This window comes from Talpa europaea (genome assembly GCF_964194135.1).
Source record: "Talpa europaea genome assembly, chromosome: 6".
Taxonomy (NCBI): domain Eukaryota; kingdom Metazoa; phylum Chordata; class Mammalia; order Eulipotyphla; family Talpidae; genus Talpa; species Talpa europaea.
The window spans coordinates 204,702-226,594 of NC_140072.1; the positions used below are offsets into that span (position 1 = coordinate 204,702).

Sequence of the window (21,893 nt, forward strand, 5' to 3'; positions counted from 1 at the left end):
GCTGCACCAGCCGGGACTTCTCCTCACTGACCTCCCTCAGCAGAGGCCGCTCCCCTCAGGGCCACCCGCCTGTGACCATGCAGGCCTCAGCAAACCTGTCCCTTTGGGGCAGCTCTTCCTGCCCGCTGGTGTCTATGCTAGTGTCCTTTACTCTCCTGGCCCTGTCCCTAATAAACCTGCCCTTTAAATATAACCAACGTCTCTGTCTCGTGGAGAAACTCGCCTGGGAACTTGCTGGTGCCGCTGAAACGGGAGCTCTGGTGACACCATCCCCAGAGTGAACCTGAGGACCCCACTCTCCAAACCCACAGACTCCAAAAACCACAACCCACCAGAGATGAGGCCGTGCGCTGGCCCAGGCCCCGCACAGGACCTGGGGTGAGCGCTGTGACGAGAGCACGGGTGTGTGGTGCGCGGCCCTTGCGCCTCCTGCAGCTGCGGGAAACCGCACATCAGGCGCTCGGTCCCTGCCTCCAGCCACAGCGTTTGTTTGGGGCAGCCGCAGCACAGCCCCACGCTCCCTGGCCTCCGGGGAGGGCAGATGCCCACGCCGCTTCCGGCCGGAGCCTGGCTAGAGGGGCTCCCACCCCCCCAGTGCAGTCCCCCTTGGTCCTTCCAAGGTCAGGGGCTTGTGAGCGGCTGTGGGGCCATCTCAGGTCACCGGCGGGGGTGGGGGGCCGCGCACGGGCCATGGGGCGCATGCAGACAGACAGGTGGGGTCTGCTCAAGGTACAGGGCAGCACCGCTTGTCGGCTTGGAGTGGCGGGAGCTGCCCAGGCTCCGTCCACACCCACCCGCCAGGAGCGGGAGCACCTCCAGGAAGCAGACACCACGGGGGATGCAACAAGGCAGCCAGCCCCGCTGGAGACCTTCCTGAGGGCCCATTTTAATTCATCTCAGTTTGGTCAGGTAGGGCCAGATACCCCCAGGCCCCAGGCGGCTCTCCTCTCCCAGCCCCCAGCGGCACCCATGCGGGGTGGCCGCGGGCTGCGTAAAGCAGATCACGGAGGCCGCTCTGCATCTGAGGACATGCCCGCGTAGTGACCTGAAAGGCAGGGATGTCCTGATGACAGCTCTGGTGACGCACTGTGACATGTACGCAAGCGCTGCTGTGGCAACAGTGAGAAGAGTGACCTCTGGGCTGTGGCCCACCACGCCCTGCTGACCCTCCCCCAGGAGCCAGACCCTCGGCCAGGGCCTGTGCCTCCTTCCTAGTCCCAGGCCTTGCAGGGCGGGGTACGCCCCCCAACCCGCAGTCCCAGCCCCCAAGGCGGCCACTTCCCAGCTCCGGAGGGTCATCCCCTGACCACACCAGCGCAAAGTCCATGTGTCCAGGAGTCGGGGCGGCCGGTTCGTCCAGACCCACATCTGTGGCCTGAACCTTTATGTCCGGGAGACACTTCTTAGACCTCGGATTCTACTTTATACTTCGGGTAAAATGGCAGGTTTTGGTCAACTGGGAAAACGGGGTGAGGAATGACCGTCCTGCAGGCCTTGCAGCGGACGCTGCCCTCGCCACCACACACCTGGTAACGGCAGGGTTTCAGGACCTCGCACCGGAGGGCAAGCAAGGGCGCGGCTGTGGCCTGGCCACGCACAGCCCCAAGCTGCAGGAGCCCGCGCGGACCCCTGAGGCCAGAGCCTAGGGCGGCAGCAGAGGGTCTGAGCTTGGCCCCAAGAAGGCGGGAGGGTGCGGGGCGGGGCCTGGCACGGGTCGGGCGCGGGGCAGGGCGGGAGGCGGGCCTAACCCTAACCCCAGCAGATGCCTGCCTGGCCGGAGCCCCGACCCCCCCAGGCCCTGCTCCTGGGCACGCTCCCCCATGGGGAACGCAGCGAAGCAATGGAGGAGCAGGCGTGGCTTAACTGTGCGATTTAATAGTAGCACCAGTTTTTCATTAGAAAATTAAATAAACCTGAGAAATCTAACGTGAGTTAGGACACGTGTCTGCCCACCCCACCCCACCCCCGCGCAGTCTTGCCCGGCCCCACGGCTGCCCCCACGGCTCCGGCCAGGCCAGAGGGCCAGTTCGTGGTGGTTCCTTGTCCCACTCCGGTGCGGCCTCCCACTCCGGTCGTGGACGGCGGAACCGACGGGCCAGCAGCTCCTGGCGCCTAGGGCTGCTGCTTGGAACTGGACGGCAAGCAGACCGGGCAGCACGCTCCCTCCAGCCTCACAGGTGTTGGGCAGTCCGCCGGCCGGCAGGCCTCCACGAAGCAGGTGATGTGCCCGTCCTGGGGGCAGCGCAGCGGTCAGGCTGGGGGACGGCGCCCCGTGCCCACCGCCTCGGCCGGATTTGTGACACAGGAGTGGGGTCAGCCTGGAGTGGGGTCCGGGGCTCCGGGCTCCACTGTCCTTTTCCCTGGTCCCCTCGCTCTGTGACCCCAGGACCTCAGGCACCTGCCCGCCTTGCCTTGACCCTGGGGCCCCAAATGAGGAAGATGGGCTCCGGAGCAGCTGGAGGAGACGATGACCCTGCTTGGCTGGGTCCTTCCCAAGCCAGACCAGCACAAGGGACACTGGGGTCCCTCCCTGTGCCTAGGCCAGGGGCAGAGCCTGCCCCACACTGCAGGAAGCTCTCCATAGTGGCCGGTCCTCCCTCTTCCTCACCTTCTACCCTGAGCTTCCCACCTGGCGGGGGTGCAGCTGGACCCCAGCCACTGGCCCACTTCTCCCCCAACACTCCTCCCTGGCGGGTACAAATGCCCTGGGGCTGACGGGGTGGGGGGTTGTGGATGATTTCAGTTGGTTTCTCGGGGAGACCACGCAAGCAGGAGCCTGGGGGGCATGGGAGTGGGGAGTTGGGTGGGGCTTGGGTCCAGTGGGGAGCTGGGGTGGGTGCAGGGCACAGCTGGGCGTGGCCAGTGGAGAAGAGGGTGTGGCCTGTGGCTGGGCATGGCCAGTGGCCAGGGGCGTGGCCAGTGGCTGGGGTGGGCTGAACTCACGTGGCACTCGCAGGCAGTGCACGCGTCCTTCTTCCACGAGGAGCCCTCGGCGTGGGGCTCACCATCTGCATCTGCACACTCGGAAGTGCTGAGCCGGGACTCGAGCTTCTTGATCTGCATCCGGGGAGACATGCCAGGTCAGCGCAGAGGAGCCGCTGGCTGAGCGCAGCCAGCTGTCCCTCCCCACACCCAAGGGGCCGCCCTCCACACCCTCCCAGGAGCACAGCCTGAGGCTGGAGCTTCCCCGCGGCCCTTTGTCCGTTCCCAGCCGGATCTTGGCGAGGACTCCAGGCAGCATCCTGGGCCGAGCAGCCCTGGGCCCCCTCACTGCACGGCTGCAGCCTGAGCATCCCGTCCCGACACCCGGGTGCAGCTCGTGAGGCCCCGAAAAGCAGGGGCACCAGGTGGACGAGGGTGCCCGTGGAAGCGGGACAGGGGTGCCAGGGAAGCCGAGGGGGAGCCCTGGCAGGGCACCTGTCTTCTCAGGTCCGTGATGGTCTTCTGCATCTCCAAAACGAACTCCTTGAAGTCGCTGGTCCCTGGGGCCTTCAGGTGCTCGAGGGCGGGGTCCGTGGCATTGCTGGGGCGCTCGCGGTGCTTCCCCATGTGGCTGCGGGAGCAGAAGGGTGCTCAGCCCTCAGGGGCCGGGGGCAGGCAGGCTGGACTGTGGAGCCAGAGGGCCCGCCCCTCCACGCCCCAGATGCCCTACCTGCTCGCGCGTGGGCCCCGCTGGTCCCCGGCTCCCTCGATCGGCCTGTCGTCCTGGTAGCTGACGTCCAGAGACCGTCTGCCTCGGAAGTGGTATGAGAAGGCGTTGAACTGCCCCCGGGTCCTGCAGTCTGACAACGGAGCATGAAGAGCTGAGTCAGGGCAGGCGGAGGAGCCCCCGACAGCAGTGCGGCCCGGCAGGTCCTCAGGGTGCCCCATGATGCTCTGCGGCGCTGCCTGCCCTCCCTCTACATGCCAGCGGGCCCTGGACCCGGCGCCCTGGCCTTCTCCCTACTACCCTGCCTTGCAGCCCCCTTCGGGGCCTCCCGTCCCCCTCCCGGGACAGCTGCCCTCAGGGTGCCTTCCTGGGCTCTGCACTGGGTCCCTGACGCGTCCTCAGGCCCCGTGTCTGCCCAGAAGTCAAGGAGCCCACCTCCTGGCCGTGGGGCCCCCTGGGTCACCCCACTGCAGGAGACACCATTCCTGCGACAGGCCACAATCTGGCATCTCGCAGGCCTGAGAGGAAGCCCACAGAGGAGAGAGATCACAGAGTGGACGGAAGGGCTGGGTCAAGACCTAAAGGCCACTTGGCTGCAGGATAGCCCCCAGACATCCCGACTCGGCTCCTGGCCGTGTACACCAGCCGGGGGTGGGGGGGGCAGGCCGGAGTGGTTTCTCCAGCGGCTCCTGGGGATCCAGTGGCGCCCACGGCTCTCCTACCCGTCCGCAGCCAGCCCCTGGCCGCACCTTGGCCACCAGAGCTTCACTGGCTCCACCGCCCCACCCCAGGTGTGCAGGGTGGGGCAGACAGCAGCCCCGTGGAGAGAGCAGGCACTGGACTCTGCTGTCTGGCAGGCTGTGCCCTTGGGCAGTGACGTGGTGCGTGGCTAGAGGGCCGGGCCATTTGTCCAGGGGGCTGTGACCCGCACCGCCTGGGCGGCAAAGGGGGGGCCACCCCCGCAGCAAGCCTCTCTGTGTCGTGGGCAGGATGGAACCCCAGCGGGCTCTGGCCCCAGCGTGTGGGCACCCAGGGTCACCCCAGTGCCTCCAGCCATTGACCCTGCAGGGAGCTCCCAGGCGCTGGTCATGGGCAACCCTGACGGCTAGTGGGGAATGGTGGCCAGGAGCCTGGCCGAGCAGGTGGGACCCACCATTCTCGGGGTGGAACAGGAGATAATGGGATGCCTGGAGGGGAGGCCGTGCGGCCGCGACTCAGCATCCCCACACGGTCCTGGACGGCCTAGGCGTCCCACGCATGCAGGGACCCACCGAGGGGAAGACACGGCCTGTGCCCGGCAGGTGGGCGGGCAGAGCAGCAGACGCCTAGGTGCGCACAGGGAGGGGCTGAGGGCGGGGCTGTGGCCCGCTGGCCTGGGCTGGAGCAGAACAGCACCACGTGCCGCGCATCAAGTGCCATCCTGGGCGCACACAGGTGTACATGGGTGCACGCTCTCATGTGTGCTGTGGATGGCAGATCGTCACCGCCGGGAGGCTCAGCCGAGTGCCGGGTGGCCAGTAGCGCAGCAGCGCCCCCCTGCAGGCCCCTCAGGAGTGTGCGCCCAGCCCTGCTGTGTTCCCCAAACACCCCAGGTCCCTGGAGAAGCCAGATTCACAGTTTGAGGGGAGGAGTAGGAGCCACATCCGCCCAGGAGCCCCGTAGGGCCATGCTGGCCTCAGACTCAGGTTTAAACAATGTCTGCTCTGGGGGGGGGGGGGCTGGGCTCTGGGGGTGATACGCAGTTAAGAGGGGAGACCCTGCACCCTGAGTCACAGCCTGTGCTGTAAACCACCGTCACCGCAACAAAAATGTAACGCAATACGAAATGTTTGCTTTAAATACCTCACATTTTAAAACTGAAAAATAGCGACAGGTTTTTGGGCCTGTCAAACCTCAGCTCTTCTGTTATTTCAGATGTGACTTTTAGGCTAAAATAAAAATATAGCGAGAGCTGTACACCCGTTCTTTAAGCCTCAACTTAGGGCAAACTCTGCGGCTCTGAGGGGATGTGGAAATCACTTTATGAGACTCGATTCCCCACCAGTGCATGGCAGAGGGGCGGTGGGGAGACACCAGGCTGTGAGTGGAGGACAGGAGGCCTGGCCCACCCTCCTGGCTGCTGGAAGCCCGGCAGCCCCCCGCCCGCGGCGAGGCTTAGTCTCTGGGATGAAGGACGCGCGTTCCACAAGGGTTCCCTGAGGCGCTTTCCTACGAACATGGGAATCAGACTTGCTGCAACCCTTGGGGACCAGAGTCTGGGCTGAGGAAACGGGAATGCCCTTTAAAGGTGCAGCAGAAACGACACGCGTTTCCAGCAGGTGTGGCAATGGGAATGCAAGCTGGTGGAAAAATTGGGTCTGGAGGCTCAGGAGGGCGTGGTGGGGGGTGTCCGGACAAAGGGGAGGTAGGTCCAGAGTCGGACCCACAGAAGCAGCTCTTAAAGCGCCTGAGCCATCGGCCCGGGTCCAGCCCCTGCTGCTGAGACAGCTGGTTCAGCTGCCCCCAGCAAGGCCCGCACCAGCCAGGCAGCTTCCACAAGGCTGCGGAGGTGGAGCGAGCCCTGCTGTGCCCCTCTCTGCCTCCCCGGCCACGTGGCCCCTTCTCATGACCACAGAGCAGGTGTGCTGGGGCCTGAACACCCCAGCCCCACTGCCCAGCGGTTCCCATCAGAGCTCAAATAAAAACAGGGTGACAAGCAATTTAGAAGCTCAGCTGCCTACGAAGGGATTTCAGGACAGCAGCCACGAGAGCAGGCGACCAGGCACCTGCAGAGACCACCCTCCCCCCCCCGCCAGGCACCCACAGAGATACCCCCACCCCGTCCGGGGAGGCAGCTGCGGCACCTGCCTCTGGTTCTGTTTGTTAAAACAGACATTAAAAAACCAGGACCGGGACTCCCTGGTGGCGCAAGGGGTTACGCACAGCGCTGTGAAGCTGTCTCTAGCCGCTGCGGCCCGAGTTCAATTCCCGGCCAGGGAGGTACCCACAGGGCGTGGCGCACCTCTCCTGTCTCCCCGCTGCTCCCCTCAGCAGGGGATTTCAGTGGCTCTGCCTGTTCTGTTTCTGGTGAGTCCTCTCACCCCCACACCTCTGGTCTGCACCCCAGTTCTGGTATGCATAAATAAATAAATCTTAAAAATAAATAAATACAACCAGGATCTCAGATTTTAAAGACCAAGTCTGATGCTTGAGGTGCCCACCGGCGGGGAGGCTCACAGGCAGTCCCAGCACTCAAGTGGACACGGGCTGAGTCGCAAAGAGAAGCTGGGAGCGTCTTGTGACAGTTCCGACTCCTGCCCTTTACTGAGTGCTCCAGTAGGCACGAGACTGCACAGCGCACGGGTCGCAGGGTCCCAGGGCCCTCACGATCAAGGCCTGAACATCCTGAACTTCTGAGGTACCTTAATATGCCATGATTTAGCAACCCCTCAGAGCTATTCTGCTTCCATTCTCCCTTTACCAAGACACCTTCAAGTGCTTTAGCGTTTACCAAATCTGGCAGTGAGCCAGGAGGGCAAAGCCCAGTGAGGGGGGCTGAGCGGGGGCCGAGCGGCACCTGGCGCGGGGGCGCACCTTCACAGCAGTCCTGCCACACCCGCAGGTCCACACGGGGGATCTCATCGCAGCTGCTGTAGCCGTGGGGGAACTCGGCCACGCGGAAGACGTCGCGCTGCACCCGCGTGATGTTGTCCGAGTTGTCGCAGAGGATGCGGGCCAGGGACGCCTGCCGGATCTGGGTCAGCTGGGCCGGGGAGAAGACCCCTGGGTTCTCATACCACAGCCTGCCACAGAGTGGAGAGAGAGGGGGTGGCTTCAGAGGCCTAAGCCCGGGCCCTGGTACCATGGTGTGGGGGATCCCTGCTGCCCCAGTTTGGGGGTGACTGCTGACCCGGTCTGGGGGCCCCACTGCCGTGGTCTGAGGCCTGCCAAGGGGCTCCGACACTGGGCTGCGGCGGGGCGGCCTGGTCATGGCTGGTCCAGTACCTCAGGCCAGAAGGAAGGTCCCACTAAGCTAAGCACCCTGAGAGGGTCCAGCTGCTCCACCGCCTCGGGCTGACTGCTCCGCTTGGAGGCAGAACGCACCCTCAAACCCTCCCATCAGGCAGGGGTCAGAGCTGACAGCACCGACAGCAGGTGGCTCAGCCAGGACATCCCGGGGCCCTGGGGACTCTGGGGACCAGGCTGTTTTCAAGCAACTGTGGACACACAGCCCCCACCGCTCTTGCCCCTCAAGAGCCCAGGGCCAGCTCAATGACAGCTCCTTTCCCGGCACCTCCAGCTCACCTGTCCCCCGGCGCCCCCAGCTCTCCTGTCCCCCCCGTGCCCCCAGGTCACCTGCCTTCCGATGTCCCAGCCCTCCCTCACCTGCCCCGCCCCCCCAGCAGCCCCAACGCTTATGAGCGCACCTGCCCCTCTTTGGCCCCCTGATGCCCGCACTCCTGTGCTCGCTGGTCCCCAGGGTCCTGGGCTCACCTGTCCCCGTCGCGCAGACGCCTGAACTGGGTGCTCAGCAGACACATCAAGGTGGGCCCCAGGCGGCTGCCGGGAACCAGATCTTCCACGATGAGGGCGGGGAACAAGTCGATGTTCAGGGGGGAGCCATACAGCCTGTGTGAGACAGGCCGCATCACGGGGCGCCCGTGGGCATGCGGGGTGCGTCACCCCGCACGGTCTAGACCCTCACTGCGGAGATGGCCCGGCATTGTTTAAAGTGCCTGTTCATTGTTTTAGGGATGTTTTCCTGATTTTGTGTACACGCACGTGCACAAAACACGCACCCACCTGGTGACTCTGAGTCCAGCCGGGTGGGGGCTGCAGGGGGAGCCGCAGAGGTTGCGTGGCCCCGGGGAAGAGGGGAGCAGGGGGGGGCAGGGGCTCAAGCCTTGGCCTGGAGCTACCTTCTGCCAGCGCCACCTCCCAGCTGGACCCCCACACCCAGCCTCCCGCACACCCCGCCCGCCCATGCGCCAGGGCCCTCGTCTCGCCCTGCCCGCCCCCACTCACCGCCTCAGTTTCTCCCGGATCTTGGGGTCCTTGATCTCGTTCTTGAGGTCCTCAAAGGAGTGGGCAGCAGACAGGTTGCAGTAGACGCGGAAGTCGTGGTAGGGCGGGATGCCGTGGTCCCGGCCGCGCTGGATGTTGATGGCCGCCAGGTCTAGGGCCACGGCGTGGGCCATGGAGAAGAGGCGCTCGGTCAGCTCGGTGTTGAGCAGCTGCGAGGGCACCCGCATCTTGCCCGCCACGCCGAATAGGCCACGCAGCAGCGGGTCGATGCCACCCTCGCCCACCAGGCGGAAGGGTGAGAAGAAGGCCTTGTGCAGCGGCACGTGGCCCTGCGGGATGGGCCGGAAGTTCTCGTCCAGCCGCTGCAGCACGGGGTTGATGAGTGTGTGGCCGAAGCGGAAGGCGGCCGTGGCGAAGGCATTGAAGATGCCGGCGTTCACGCCGGGCTGGTAACCATGGTAGGCGCCCAGCATGCGCATGCCCGCCTCGCCCAGCACCTTGGGCAGCCAGTGTGTGTAGGTGATGTGCTGCATCTGGGCGCCCACCACCTTGCGGGCCTCATGGTACAACGTGTCGCCATCCCAGTGGGGGTTCAGCGCCAGCAGCTCGGCCGCCACGCGGTTGTGCTCGCGGAACCACAGCGTGTGCATGCTGGTGAGCGCCAGCTGCTCGTTGGCCCGGTGGTCACCGGCCAGGAAGCAGGGGATGGGGCTCTCATTCTCGTCCCGCATGCACTCGGTGGGCGGCCCCGCAGCGAAGGGCAGCAGTGGCTTGCCGGACCGCTGCACGACGCCCTGGCGCAGCAGCCCGCGCTGGCCGGCCAGGTCCCGCAGCAGGCGGGCCTCGTGCTCCGAGCTACCGTACACATTGGAGGCGTCGATGTAGGAGGTGAGCTGGTTGATCTGCTCGCGGGGCAGCACAGCATTCATGAGCAGTGAGGTCATGCCACTGCCACACACAGGACTGGAGCGCACGAAGAACATGCAGCGGGCGCCGCCCCGCACGCGTGGGTCATTGGGTGGGATGGCCAGTGAGAAGCAGGGCGGCTCGTTGCCGCACACGGAGCTGCAGTGCTGGCCGTCAGAGAAGCGGGCCTGGCTCAGGGCGGCCACCGTGGAGTCCAGGTCGTGGTCCAGGAACTGGCCCCACTGCATCAGCATGTGTGTGAACTGGGCGTCGGGGGTCACGGCCTCGGTGCCAATGAGCGCAGTGGAGACCAGGCGCGGCATGGGCAGCGGGTGCCCATGGTAGCGCCGCTCGGGGCTGACGCCGCGCGGCGTGTTGAAGCCGTTCTCGTACACGGCGGTGAGCAGACGCTCGAAGGCGGTGAGCGAGGCGCCCCACATAGGGTGCTGCAGGTTGTTGCAGGTGCCGTCGTGCGTGCGGTACTTCTGGTGGAAGCACATGTCCGAGCAGTTGTTGACACGCCGGTGGGCCGTGCAGCCTGACAGGTTGGCGATCAGGCCTATGTACTGCGGGGACACCAGGTCGTTGTAGTGGTAGCCTGCAAGACAGGGCGTGGCTGGGACGGGCTGGGGCTTCTCAGGGGCTGGGGTGAGCGGGGTCCCTTGACCCATCTGCCTCATCTCCAGTCCCCGCACCCAGCGCCGACCACAGAGGCTGGCGGCAGCTCCTCCGAGACTGGGGTCTGCACACCGGCCTCTTGCGGCCCCGGGACCCCCCGCCACACCATCCGGGGGCACAGGGGAGAGCGGGAGCTCGGGCGGGACAGCTGGAGCAGGGGCGGCCACTCAGCCCCCCACCACGGCCTCCCGCCTGCCTCTGCTCCTCACACCCAGGATCTGAGAGCAAGACTCAATGACAACTGCGTCCTGACGGGAGACGCTCGAGCCAGAAAACAGACCAGATGCTGAAACCCGGCGGGGGCTCATAGCCCAGAGCTCCTGCACCTGGCAGCCGCGCCAGGTGTGTGTGCACAGGTGTGTGCCGTGTGCAGCACCTTGAATAAAGAGCCCTGTGGGGCCTCCCTGGTGATGCAAGGGGTTGAGCACAGCACTGTGTAGCTGTCTGCAGCCTCTGCAGCGCAAGTTCAATTCCTGGCCAGGGAGATACCCACAGGGCGCAGCAGACCTCTCCTGCCTCGCCCGCTGCTCCCCTCAGCAGTGGATTTCAGTGGATCTGCCTGTTCTGCTCCCCACTCTGTCTCTGGGGAGTCCTCTCACCCCCCACACCTCTGACCTGCACGCCAACTCTTGTATGCATAAATAAATATTTCAAAAAATTAAAAATAAAGAGCCCTGTTAAGAAGGAGCTTTCACACAGTCAGCAGGACCCCCACTGTGCACCTAGTACCCCCAGGGCCAGCCTGCACCCTGGGAGTCCCAGCCGGCATAGCAGGGCAGGGCCCACACCCAACAGCGCCCCTGCACGGATGCTCGCTGCTTCCCAGATGGGGTCCCCATGACCTCCCCCTGGGGGCACAGAGCAGGGCCACCGCCCACAGAGAGCGGCAGCATCAGGGAACAGGGTGGCCCTGCCCCACTGGGCCCCCAGGCGATGGCAGGTACTGACCGGTTCCGTTCAGGTCCACCATGAGGCCATGCCGCACGTGCTCCTGGATCAGCTGCAGCGTCCTCTCAAAGATCTCGCCGGCACGTGCCTGCTCCACGGTGTAGGGGTCCCGCGGGTACCGGAACAGGGCCAAGAGGTCGTTGGGGCTGCGTGGCCGGCTGCGGGGGCACAAGGGGGCAGCGCTGAGCACGGGCACCCCCCGAGGGCGCAGTCACGCGTCAGGCGCTGCTGCTACTGAATCCGGGCGGGCAGTACTGTACCTGGCTCCTCCGTGCGGCAGGCAACACGCAAGCGAGAGCAAAGACACTAAACACAGATGGTTAGTCAGCCCCGGACACCGTCGCGTCAGTGGGGACTTGAGACCGGGCAGGGTACCGCTGCCGAGCCGCGCGGCAACAAGCGCAGGCCCACATGTAAGCAGCCACACGCCGGGCGGGGAGCCTCCTCACCACCCCAGGAAACTGGACCCGGTTGTCAGGGATTTTAGTTAAAGGTTTTCTTCAGCCGCGCTGGGTCAAGACTACGAGACGGGGGCTCGCCCAGGTGGGTCCCCTCACCTTACCTGTCAAACAGGTGCGAGCGGGTCGAGTTGATAGCTCTGTCCACGGTCGCGATGGCCTCCACGATGGACGTGGCCACAAAGGGGTCCCCGTTCCGACTGACGTCAGGGACTAGGAGACAAGGAGCCCCGGTCACCCTCAGGGCCCAGGAGCAGGGACACAGGTGGGGCCGGCAGACCCTGCCCACGCTGCTGCTGCCTTGAGCCGGCGCTTCAGACCCTCGCCAGATCTGCAGGAAGCTGGTCTCAGCGGCTTCAGCCTGGGAATCAGCCATGCGTTTGTTTGGAGGCCCCTGACACCCCAAGAGGAGCAGGAAACGCTGACGTTGTCCTGGCCGAGGATGGCCCCGAGGCCCGGGCAGCAGCCGCCTGCGGACAGAGCTGCAGGGCCTCACGCCCAGGCCTTGCTACAGTTGCCCTCGGATGCCCAGGACCATCGTGCCTACCCGCGGCCTGACCCTCTGCTGTCTGCACGTGTGAGGCTCACACACCCTCGTGTGCAGGCTCCCAGTACAAGGTACCCTTGTGCACACGCACGCATGTACCCTCACCCGTGCCCCGGAGCCTCTGTCCCCCTCCTAGGGCCCCTCTGACCCGCATGCCACGCCCCAAGCACACGCTACAGCCACGTCGAGTGGCCTCACCCCTCCCAGCCTGTGAGCTCCCGACGCAGCTCAGCCGGGCCACCAGCATCACCGGTCACCCCCCCAAGGGCAGCGAACGGCTTCCTCTTCAACACTGATCTTTCCGTGGGCCTGACACTGCAGTGGCCTCAGTGGGGGACCCCCTCGGCCTGGGCCCCTGCCCCCACCAGGGACACACATGCCATAGCTCAGACACGGCCGGAGTGGCCGGCAGTGCCAGCCTCGTGATTTGTGCCACAGAGGTGGCAAATGATGCCGCTGTTCACAAGACTTCACAATGCCCAGATTTCATCACCATCAACGCTCTAAGTTAGATTTACTTTGCTCTAAGCAGCAGCCGCAGGAAACATATCTGTGTACGTTAAAAAACAAACGAGAGCCTCTAATCCGGCCAAGTGGCTACTTCAGGGCTGAGGCTGCGGGCTGGACGCGACTCCCAGCCTCACACACAACTCATCACGCTGCAGCAGCGCTACTCCTCAAGCATGGAATCAAGTATCGAGCAGGCAGCGTGCTCATGCCCAGGGCTGGTCATCAGCACGTGCGTGGTGCCGGCTGTGGCCAGGTGGCGCCCGAGTGCCAGGCTCACGAGGGCCCCGGGGTCACCGGCTGGGCAGGCAGACTGGGCGGGAAGGCCAGAGGTGGCATCCCGCATGACGCCTAGGTGGGGCTGCGGGCTGGGCACGGAGTCGGGGTGCGGGTCATGCCTGGGAGACGGGGGCAGCCTCGGGTCTACCGCAGAGGGGCATGCCAAGGGTAGGGGCTCCAGGCTGGTGCAGGCAGTGCAGGGCCGTCGGCAGGCCTGGGACTGCTGGGGTGGGGGACGGCTTGGACGTTCAACCGCAGCCAGGCCTGAGCACCCCAGAACACATGGGCGGAGAGCACAGCTGGGCAGACCGTGCAGCAACGGCCATGCCTCCCACAGCGGCCAAATCACAGCTAGGGGGCCGAATGGGGGACCCCAAAGCAGCCAGCGATCGCCGGCGGAGGGCGCCCCCAGAGAGAGCAACACGCAGGTGCGTCCTAGGAACATTAGGCGGCAGCGCAGGCTGAGCGTCTTTGCAAGGGCCCTGCCTCCGCGCCCGGTGCCCCCCACCCCACCCCGGGCTCTCTGGCCTGCAGGCCCTGCTGCTGCCCTGGGCGGGCAGCTCCGGCAGCTCACCGTTCACACTGAGGACCATGCTGACCGCCGCCTGCCCGATGGTGCTCCGGGCCACGCACTCGTAGCGGCCGGCATCCGCCGTCCCCACGTCGTTGATGGTCAGAAACCCCTCGGGGCTGACGTGAAACTTCCCGCTTTCTGTCACCTGGACCCCGTCCTGGAGCAAAACAGAGAGAAGTGCAGGGGGAGCCCCACTGTGTGCAGAATGGGGTGTGTGGGGGGCACACTGAGCAGTGGACGCCAGGCCCAGCAGAGGCCTGGGCGGCTGGAGCCACGGCAGGCAGGCCGGCAGCGTGGCTCCTTGGTCGGGCGGGGGCGAGCTGGGCTGTGCGCAGGCTCCTCCTGGCCCCTGCCGCATGGCCACCCGGCCAGCAGCCACCCGCAGGGAAGAGCGTGGCAGAGGCCAAGCCGGGCCTGCTCCGGGACCATCCTGTGTGTCCACATCCCCTTTGTCAGCACAGCCCAAGACCGCCGGGACCCGCCGGCTGCTGCTGGCTGCGACAGGACACCGCGGCGCCACCGCGTACCTTGTTCCAGGTGATGGCCGGCTCGGGCTCGCCCTGTGCGCTGCAGGGCAGCTGCGTGTTGGAGCCCACCTCCACCGTCACGTCGCTCGGGGTGCTGGTGAACACCGGGGTGACTGGAAGGCAGGAGTGCCGCCCGTCAACGTGGGGCCCCGCAAGCCCGGCGCTGCGCCAGAGCTCAGAGCAGGGAGCCCCGTCAGGGCAGCCCCAGGGCCCGGGGCCCTTGGGCACGGTCAGCCAGGGACCCCCACGGGGTACACGGGGCAAGGGAGCAGAGACACTGCCCCCCGGGCTCCGCCATCCACAGCCTGATGCACCGGCAGCCCCGCGAACCCATCGGCGCAGGGGCCGGCACCCGGGCCCGGCTCAGGGCCATCACGCCAGTCAGCACGCCGGATGGACGAGCCTTCCTCTCGCCACCCTCAGCGCTCGCCCTCCCCGCCGGGCCGGGAGGGTCAGGGGCCATGGGGCGCTTTGTCAGAGCCGCCAGGAAAGCCGCGGCAGAAGCTTCAGCAGCCAGGCCGCTCGGGCACGTTGGCCGGAGCAGAGCAGGCTCAGCGCTGCCAACAGTAAGTGACATCACGTACGGGGGGGCTGAGGAGCTGCACTGCCAACACATGGGATGTGGACACAGGTGGGCACCGACTGGCATGGACTGGCACAGACTGGTATGTCCTGGCACAGGTGGGCACTGACTAACATAGGTGGGCACCGATGGGCATCAACTGGCACGGACTGGCACAGCCTGGCACAGATGGGCATGAAATGGCATGGGTAGGCACAGACTGGCACAGCCTAGCAATGACTGGCATGGACTGACAAAGCTTGGCATGGACGGCTCAGATGGGCACAACCTAGTATGGCCTGGCACAGCCCAGCACAGACTGGCATGGCACAGCCTGCGTGGACTAGCAGATGGGCATGGACTGGCACCACCTGGCATGGCCTGGCAGAGTGGCACAGAGTGGCACTGCCTGGCATGGACTGGCACAGGTAGGCACAACCTTGTATGGCCTAGCACAGCCCAGCACAGACTGGCACACTTGGGCACAGGTGGACATGGAGTGATACAGGTGGGCACAGCCTGTATGTCATGGCACAGCCTGCATGTACTGGCAGATGGGTACACTCTGGCATGGAGTGGTATGGCCTGGCAATACTGGCACTGCCTGGCACAGGTGGCACCTACTGGCACAGCCTGGCATGGACTGGCACAGGTGGGCATAGCCTGGCACATGTGGGCACAACCTGGTATGGCCTGGCAGGCCTGGCACTGAGTGGCACAGGCTGGCTCAACCTGGCACAGAAGGCACATGTGGCCTTAGGTGGGCACAGAGTGGCACAGGTAGGCACACTGCCACAGACTGGCACACATGGGCACAGGTGGCACATACTAGCACAGGTGGGCACAGACCTGCACAGACAGCACCGGTGAACAGTCCCAGCCCAGGAAGCAAGCAGGGCACACGGGGGTCGTGGGACGCAGAAGCCTGTCCTGGATCGGCCAGGCCAGGAAGGGCCAGCATAGCTCACCCGCCGCCCGCTGCCGCCCCCTGCCGCCCCACGGGCCGCCCGTCCCCACCTCTGGGCTGCACCGTCAGGTGGGCCACGACCCTCTGGGAGCCGATGATATTGACGGCCTGGCACTCGTATTGGCCCTGGTCGTGCAGACGGACGTCCGAGATCCGCAGCGTCCCGGACGACAGCACCAGGTGGCGTCTGTCCACGGAGAGCTGGCTCCCTGCAAGGCGGCCCATTAAGGCTGGGCAGCGCTGCCCTCGGCCAGCAAACACTCGTCACAGGGACGCCCTCGATGCTATCCTGCTCACTGGCCTGCAGCCACCCCGGCCCCTCCTCTAGCTGGTGTCTGGGGAGCAGCGTCCTGGATGGGACGGCGGGCTGGGCTCCGACTTGGAGTGCAGGTAGCCATCTCGATGCCCCATCCCTCAGGCCTTGCCCAGAGTTTCTGAGCTTTCGGAAGTGCCCAGTGCTTGGGTGGGGGTCCCCTGGGACGCGTTTGTGCCCTGCTGGGCATTGCCGCCTCCAGGTGGCCTGTGGTGGCCACCGGCTGCCCGGGCCTGTCCTCCTGCAGCCTCGCCCAGGCCTGGCCCTGACAGCCCTGAGTCCCCATGGCGGTGAGCTTGGCCTCTCACCTCCTTTGGTCCAGGCGATGACCGGCTGTGGGTAGCCCTTGGCCTCACATTGGAAGTCGACCGTCTGCCCCTCGATGACAACTCTGTCCTGGGGGGTCACGGTGAACTGAGGAAGTGCTTTGAGAGAGAAACAGGAGCCGCTGAAGACAGCGCTGGGAGCCACGCAGCCGGGGTCGACGAGAGCCGGCCGGGCAGGGACGGGCGAGACTCGCACTCCAGGGCCAGCATGGCCAGGCCTGGTGGCCTCACCTTGCACAATGATGAGGGCGGAGGCCTGCACCCGGTCCACGCTGTTGGTGGCGAAGCAGGTGTACTCGCCACTGTCCTCCTGCACCACCTCCTGGATGTACAGCCCACCAGACGGTGTGATACTGACCCGCGGGTCCTCGGGCAGCGGTGTGCGGTCACCCCTCGTCCAGCTGATGTGCGGCGGGGGGTGGCCGGTGGCGCTGCACTCCAGCGTGACGCTCTCCCCCACCAGCACTTCCGTGTTCTGGGGCTGGATCACAAAGGCTGGCCGAGCTGCGCCGGAGCAGGTGGGTGAGCCCCAGCCCATCTGGTGGGGCCTCCTGCCCGCACACCCTCACACACACTCACACATACACACACACACACTCTCTCTCTCTCTCTCTCTCTCTCTCTCTCTCTCTCTCTCTCTCTCTCCAGGGCCTCCTACCCGCACACCCTCACACCCTCTAGGGCTTCCTGCCCGCACACCCTCACACACACTCCAGGGCCTCCTGCCCGCACACCCTCACACTTTCTAGGGCCTCCTGCTCTCACATCCTCACACACACACACACACACACACACACACGCACATACACACTTCCAGGGGCCACCTGCCCACAAACCGTCATACACATCCCTCCAGGAGCCTCCTGCCCACACACCCTCACACACACCCTCCAGGGGCCTCCTGCCCGCACACCCTCACACACACCCTCCAGGGGCCTCATGCCTGCACACCCTCACACACACACCCCCTCCAGGGGCTTCCTGCCCACACACCCTCACACACACACACCCTCCAGGGGCTTCCTGCCTGCACACCCTCACATACACGCTACCCATGGGGTCCTTCCAAGGACAGAGGCCCATGGGGCTCGGGATAAAGCCAAACGGGCCTGTGATGGCCAATACCCCAGAGTCACACAGCTGATGCCTCCTGTGGACAGCGGATTCTGAGCCGCATCAAAGAAGGAAAACCCTCGAGGGGTGACGAGAGAGAAGTGACCAGCGAGAGGCCACGGCCGCCATCTGCTGGGCGGAAGAGGGAGAAATGCCGAGTGATTCGGGACGGAGGGAACGAAACGGGGTATGTGGGAGAGGAAGATTCAGAGACCCCGCCACGTCTCTGTGCCTGCTGAGCTCAAGCCTGGTAGTCAGCACGTCACAGCCGCTCATGGGAGACCGGGTGGGGGGGTGTCTTGGGCCGTGCGGTCAGAGAGCAATGTAGGCCGCACCCCGGGGCTTTCACCCGCTCCCTGGGAGACACTGAAGCGTGGGGCCACCCACGGGGTCTGGACAAAAACCGCGCTGGGCGGAAGGGAAGCAGGGTGGTGGGCAGAGGCCCGCAGCCAGCCCTGCCCGCCCAGCCCAAGTGTCCGGCTGAGAGGGGAGGGTCAGTCTCATTTTAGGCCTCATTTGGCACAGGTGAGGCTGAAGGAAATCGAGAGCAGAGCCGACAGCCCCGGGGGGTGGGGATGCAGGCCACTGGGAGGCCGAGACGGGGCGGTCAGCTTTATGGTGGGAGGGGTGCCCGTGGCAGGAGAGGAGGCGCCGTCTACTAGGGGGCGGGCAGGCGATGGCACACAGGGGCCTGTGGACGAGCCATAGCGCCTAGGACCGCCACCAGGGAGTAAGCATAGGCGCACCTTGCGAGACAGGCCACAACTGCAAGAATGGTTACTCCAAAACCAGGCCAAAACCACAAAAAGCAGGATAAACAGCCCTAAATAAGTCACGAGGCCTCTCGTGTAAGTGGCGGCTAACTAGGACAAGGGAATGAACTTACTCTACAGTACACAGGAAGCCTCAGAGCAAAATGGCAGAAAACAAGGAGCACCGGTTGAGTCTGCCAAGCCCAGGGCGGGAGCGCTGGCAGCCAGAGCAGTGTTAACTACCGAGAAAGGAATTCGCGAGCGTTGCGGGCTGGGTGCCCTGGCGAGGGCTGTGAAGGCCAAGGCTGCCTGACCCAAAGTACCTGAGGGTCACTTCCTGCGTCTTGGCCTCCCTGGCCGCATTCTTGGCCATGCACGGCAGGTGTGCAGCCGGCGGGGCCAGCCCGTGGGGAGGGCCGGGTGCGTGCAAGGAGGCTCAGCCCCGCCGCTGCAGGACGAGGGCCACAGGCAGGGGGAGCCGGCCCCGTGTCCAGATGCTGCCCCTGGGTCCTGTGGCCGCACCAAGCCCCAGCCTGGCCCTCCCGGATCCATGGTCCCCAGCAGGGAAAGCCACCAGCTCATGGGACAGAGGTCTGGGCCCCGGAGGGTAGGATTCCAGCTGCTTGCCCACAAGGGCTGCGGCAGGGCCTGTGCCCTGGGGCAACCAGCCGAGGCTCGGTGCAGCCTGTGCCTCCTGCTTGGCCCGGACGTGTGGTCGCTCCAGAGACAGAGCCGACAGTGCCCGGGCAGGGATAAGCCGGCATCCTGCGCCCATCCACACAGCCAGGGCCCGAGGGAGATGCGAAGGGAGGGTGGGGCCCTGGGGCGGTGCCGGGCCCCTCCCAGGAAAGTGCGGGGCACCCCGGCGCAGAGCGGGCTCCACAGCTTCTGGCTGGGAGGACGTGTCCTATGGATGCAGGATCCGGATCCCCCCCATAGAGCCCCTGGCAGGCCAGACCGCATCCCCACATAGCAAAGCCCAGGTCGCCGGCAGCTGCTGAGCAGACCGGCCCTCTGGACACTGAGTGCCCAGCATGCCCGCTGGGACTGCCTCTCTGGGTGTCCATCCTGGGTGAGCGGCTGACCGTGCCAGCGCCTGGCCAGGAAACAGCACGACTCTGGCAGCGCACGCCGCCTGCTCTGGGCCTGCCCGGGGGACCTGGAGGGGGCGGGGGAGGAGCGCAGGGAGACACTGGCCACCTACCTGGGGACCCAAAGTACCTGAGGGTCACTTCCTGCGTCTTGGCCTCCCCGGCCGCGTTCTTGGCCATGCACTGGTACACGCCCTGGTCAGTCTCCCGCGTGTTCTGGATCATCAGGGTGCCATCGCCCAGCAGGTTGAGGCGTGAGTCCGAGCGCATGCTCAGCTCATTGCTGCGGGGACAGTGTGCGCTGGTCACCGGCTGGCCCGCCCTCCCTGGCCCCCCCAACCCCCGCGTCCGCGGAGGGCTGGGGCCGCACCCACCCGGGCAGGCGCTCAGCTCCACGCCGGCTGTCCGGGTTTTAAAGTCCCATCCTGATTCCAAGGGGAAAATGAACAGCGGAAAATATTCCAAGGAAACATATTCCACTGATTTTGGCAAATTAACTCCAGATAATGGGGGAGAAACGCATCTCCCCAGCGACACGGCCCCCACACTGCTGGCGCTAAAGGCCAGGGAGGCCCCTGGGGGTGAGGCCGGCCCGCTGGGACCTGGCATGGTGTGGGGGAAATGGGTGCAGAGTGGGCCCGCGGGGGCAGGGGGGCGAGATAGGGGGTGGGGACGGGCGCAGGGGAGCGGCGCAGGCAAGGGACGCAGGGCCAAGCGCACTCACTTGTTCCGGAGCCAGATGATCTCGGGTTTGGGGTTGCCCTCGGCCCTGCAGGTGAAGAACACGGTGTTTCCCAAGGTGACGTCTGCGTCCTGGGGCTCCGAGGTGATCCGGGGTCTTTCTGTGCCAGCAAGAGAAGGAAAAGTTCTGGGTCTCAGGCTTCAAGCAAAGCAAAGACCCAAACCAAACCCTGGGCCCAGGAAAAATCCGCGCAAGCCTGGCCCGAGGAAGCCAGGCCCTGGGGCACCTCCTGGAACCCAGCAGCTGGCTGCCGCTGACGAGGCTGGCCTGGCCGTCCACCCAGGAGGAGGGGCGGGTCAGCAGAACAGTGACCCTAGCTCTGGCCTCCCTGACAGCAGCACCCCTGTGTCCCCGTCCTGGGTCAGGGAGGGCCTCCCAGCCTGGGTCCACCCCCTGCTGCCTTTCGCTAGCAGCTTCATCCGCGCAACCACGGGTGCTGTCCAGGTGTGCGTATCCACAGGGGCCGGAGCACTCCAGGTGACCAGTGAGCCCTGGGGACAGCCAGGTCACTGTCCAAAAACTCTGACCACGAGGACCTAGTCACTAACTGGACCTCTGAGGAGGGGAACAGAAAGGGCCATATCCACAGGAGCCCCGCCCTGCCGGCCCCGCCCCCACGGGAGGGCTTCAGCCCCCGAAACAGAGGGGCTTGGGGGCCGGGAGAGGTGGAGGTCCTGCGTTTTATTTGCCATCTTTCAGGGACCCTGAAGCCCAGCAGCTTCTTAGACGCTCCAGGGCTAACGGCGTGGCCGGGGCGCCCACTCACCACAGTCCAGCTCTTCGGGGGTAATGGTGGCCACGGAGCGGCCCTGGATGCGGCGGGGGTGCTCGCAGGTGGCGGCGGCCTGCGCGTTCCCCGACTGCGCGTAGGCCTTGAGCAGGTCGGCCAGCCACAGGATCTCGCAATCGCAGCGGAGCGCGTTGGAGTCCAGGCGCCTGCGGGGCGACCGGTGAGACGCCGGCCAGGGCGTAGGGGGCCCCGGGGGTGGGGCGCCGGGGTGGGACCCCAGTAGGAGGGGCCCCCAAAGAAGCTCTAATGTGGGTCTGCTCCACACCCCGGGGTGCAGGCGGGCGGGCCCTCTGTACCCCTCACGCGACCCGGGGAGACTCACAATCTTTTCATCGACTCCAAGTGACTGAACGTCCCGGGGGCCAAGTGTGTGATCCGGTTGTTATGCAGGAACCTGGGGGAGCACAACGGGCCTTGGAGACTCTGGGGCCCCAGACGGGCCACGCCACCCGCATGGCCACTGCTGCACGCGTCTCCGCGCCGTGGTCTGAGCACACGGTGACGGAGCAGCCAAGTGCTGGACTCGGCCTCCTTCTGCCCCATGTCCACAGTAAGAGGAGACCCCTCTGTGCTGAGCGGCTGCCCCGGGGGAAGGGGGTACCCTTGGAGGGGGACAAAGAGGGAGGGGAGGGGCACCCTGGGGTGGGAGGCAGGGGCTGGCGCCCCACTGGGGGCAGGCGGGGCCACTTACAGCCTCTCCAGCTTGGGCAGGTGCTGGAAGGACTCGGGATCCAAGGTCTCTATCTGGTTGAAGTGCAGGTACCTAGAGAATTTCAAACAGAGGAAAAGCAACACAAGCTGGACCCGGCCACTGCCCACGTGCCCAGGCTCCTGGCAATGTGTCTCTACGTCACTTCAACATGTATGGAGAGAGCCGGAGTCTCCTCCCTCGTGGAGGAAACACAGGTGCGCGAGAGGTGGCACTGGCGAGTGGTGGTGCCAGCGGCGAGGGCCACACCCACCCGTCTCCTCACACTGGGAGACCCCCGTGGGCCTTCCCTGAGACACGGGGCCTGGCCAGGCACACCTGTCGGCACCGGACCCCCAGCCACTGCCCTTTGATGTGTGCAGCTGGGGAGCCACGGGGGGCCGGGACGTGGCCTGGGTGCCCTGGGTGCTGTGCAGCCCCAGACTTCCTGCCCTCCCGGTTAGGGGTCGCC

General features: G+C 65.7%; 1 protein-coding gene across 1 annotated transcript in view; it reads right to left on the reverse strand.

Annotated features, from left to right (window-relative positions):
- Positions 1 to 1,975: 1,975 nt before the first annotated feature.
- PXDN (peroxidasin) overlaps positions 1,976 to 21,893 on the reverse strand; it is a gene marked incomplete at its 5' end in the record, with an annotated part of 31,401 nt that continues 11,483 nt past the window's right edge. Inside the window, 19 exons of the mRNA XM_084235807.1 lie at positions 1,976 to 2,232; positions 2,944 to 3,057; positions 3,418 to 3,553; positions 3,653 to 3,782; positions 7,223 to 7,431; positions 8,123 to 8,257; positions 8,654 to 10,157; positions 11,186 to 11,343; positions 11,748 to 11,856; positions 13,551 to 13,707; positions 14,078 to 14,190; positions 15,657 to 15,815; positions 16,228 to 16,344; positions 16,477 to 16,749; positions 19,315 to 19,484; positions 19,926 to 20,043; positions 20,710 to 20,879; positions 21,056 to 21,127; positions 21,425 to 21,496. Coding sequence (XP_084091933.1) covers positions 2,113 to 2,232; positions 2,944 to 3,057; positions 3,418 to 3,553; positions 3,653 to 3,782; positions 7,223 to 7,431; positions 8,123 to 8,257; positions 8,654 to 10,157; positions 11,186 to 11,343; positions 11,748 to 11,856; positions 13,551 to 13,707; positions 14,078 to 14,190; positions 15,657 to 15,815; positions 16,228 to 16,344; positions 16,477 to 16,749; positions 19,315 to 19,484; positions 19,926 to 20,043; positions 20,710 to 20,879; positions 21,056 to 21,127; positions 21,425 to 21,496 — 4,036 coding nt within the window. The 3' untranslated portion in view covers positions 1,976 to 2,112. The remainder of the gene's footprint in view (positions 2,233 to 2,943; positions 3,058 to 3,417; positions 3,554 to 3,652; positions 3,783 to 7,222; positions 7,432 to 8,122; positions 8,258 to 8,653; positions 10,158 to 11,185; positions 11,344 to 11,747; positions 11,857 to 13,550; positions 13,708 to 14,077; positions 14,191 to 15,656; positions 15,816 to 16,227; positions 16,345 to 16,476; positions 16,750 to 19,314; positions 19,485 to 19,925; positions 20,044 to 20,709; positions 20,880 to 21,055; positions 21,128 to 21,424; positions 21,497 to 21,893) is intronic.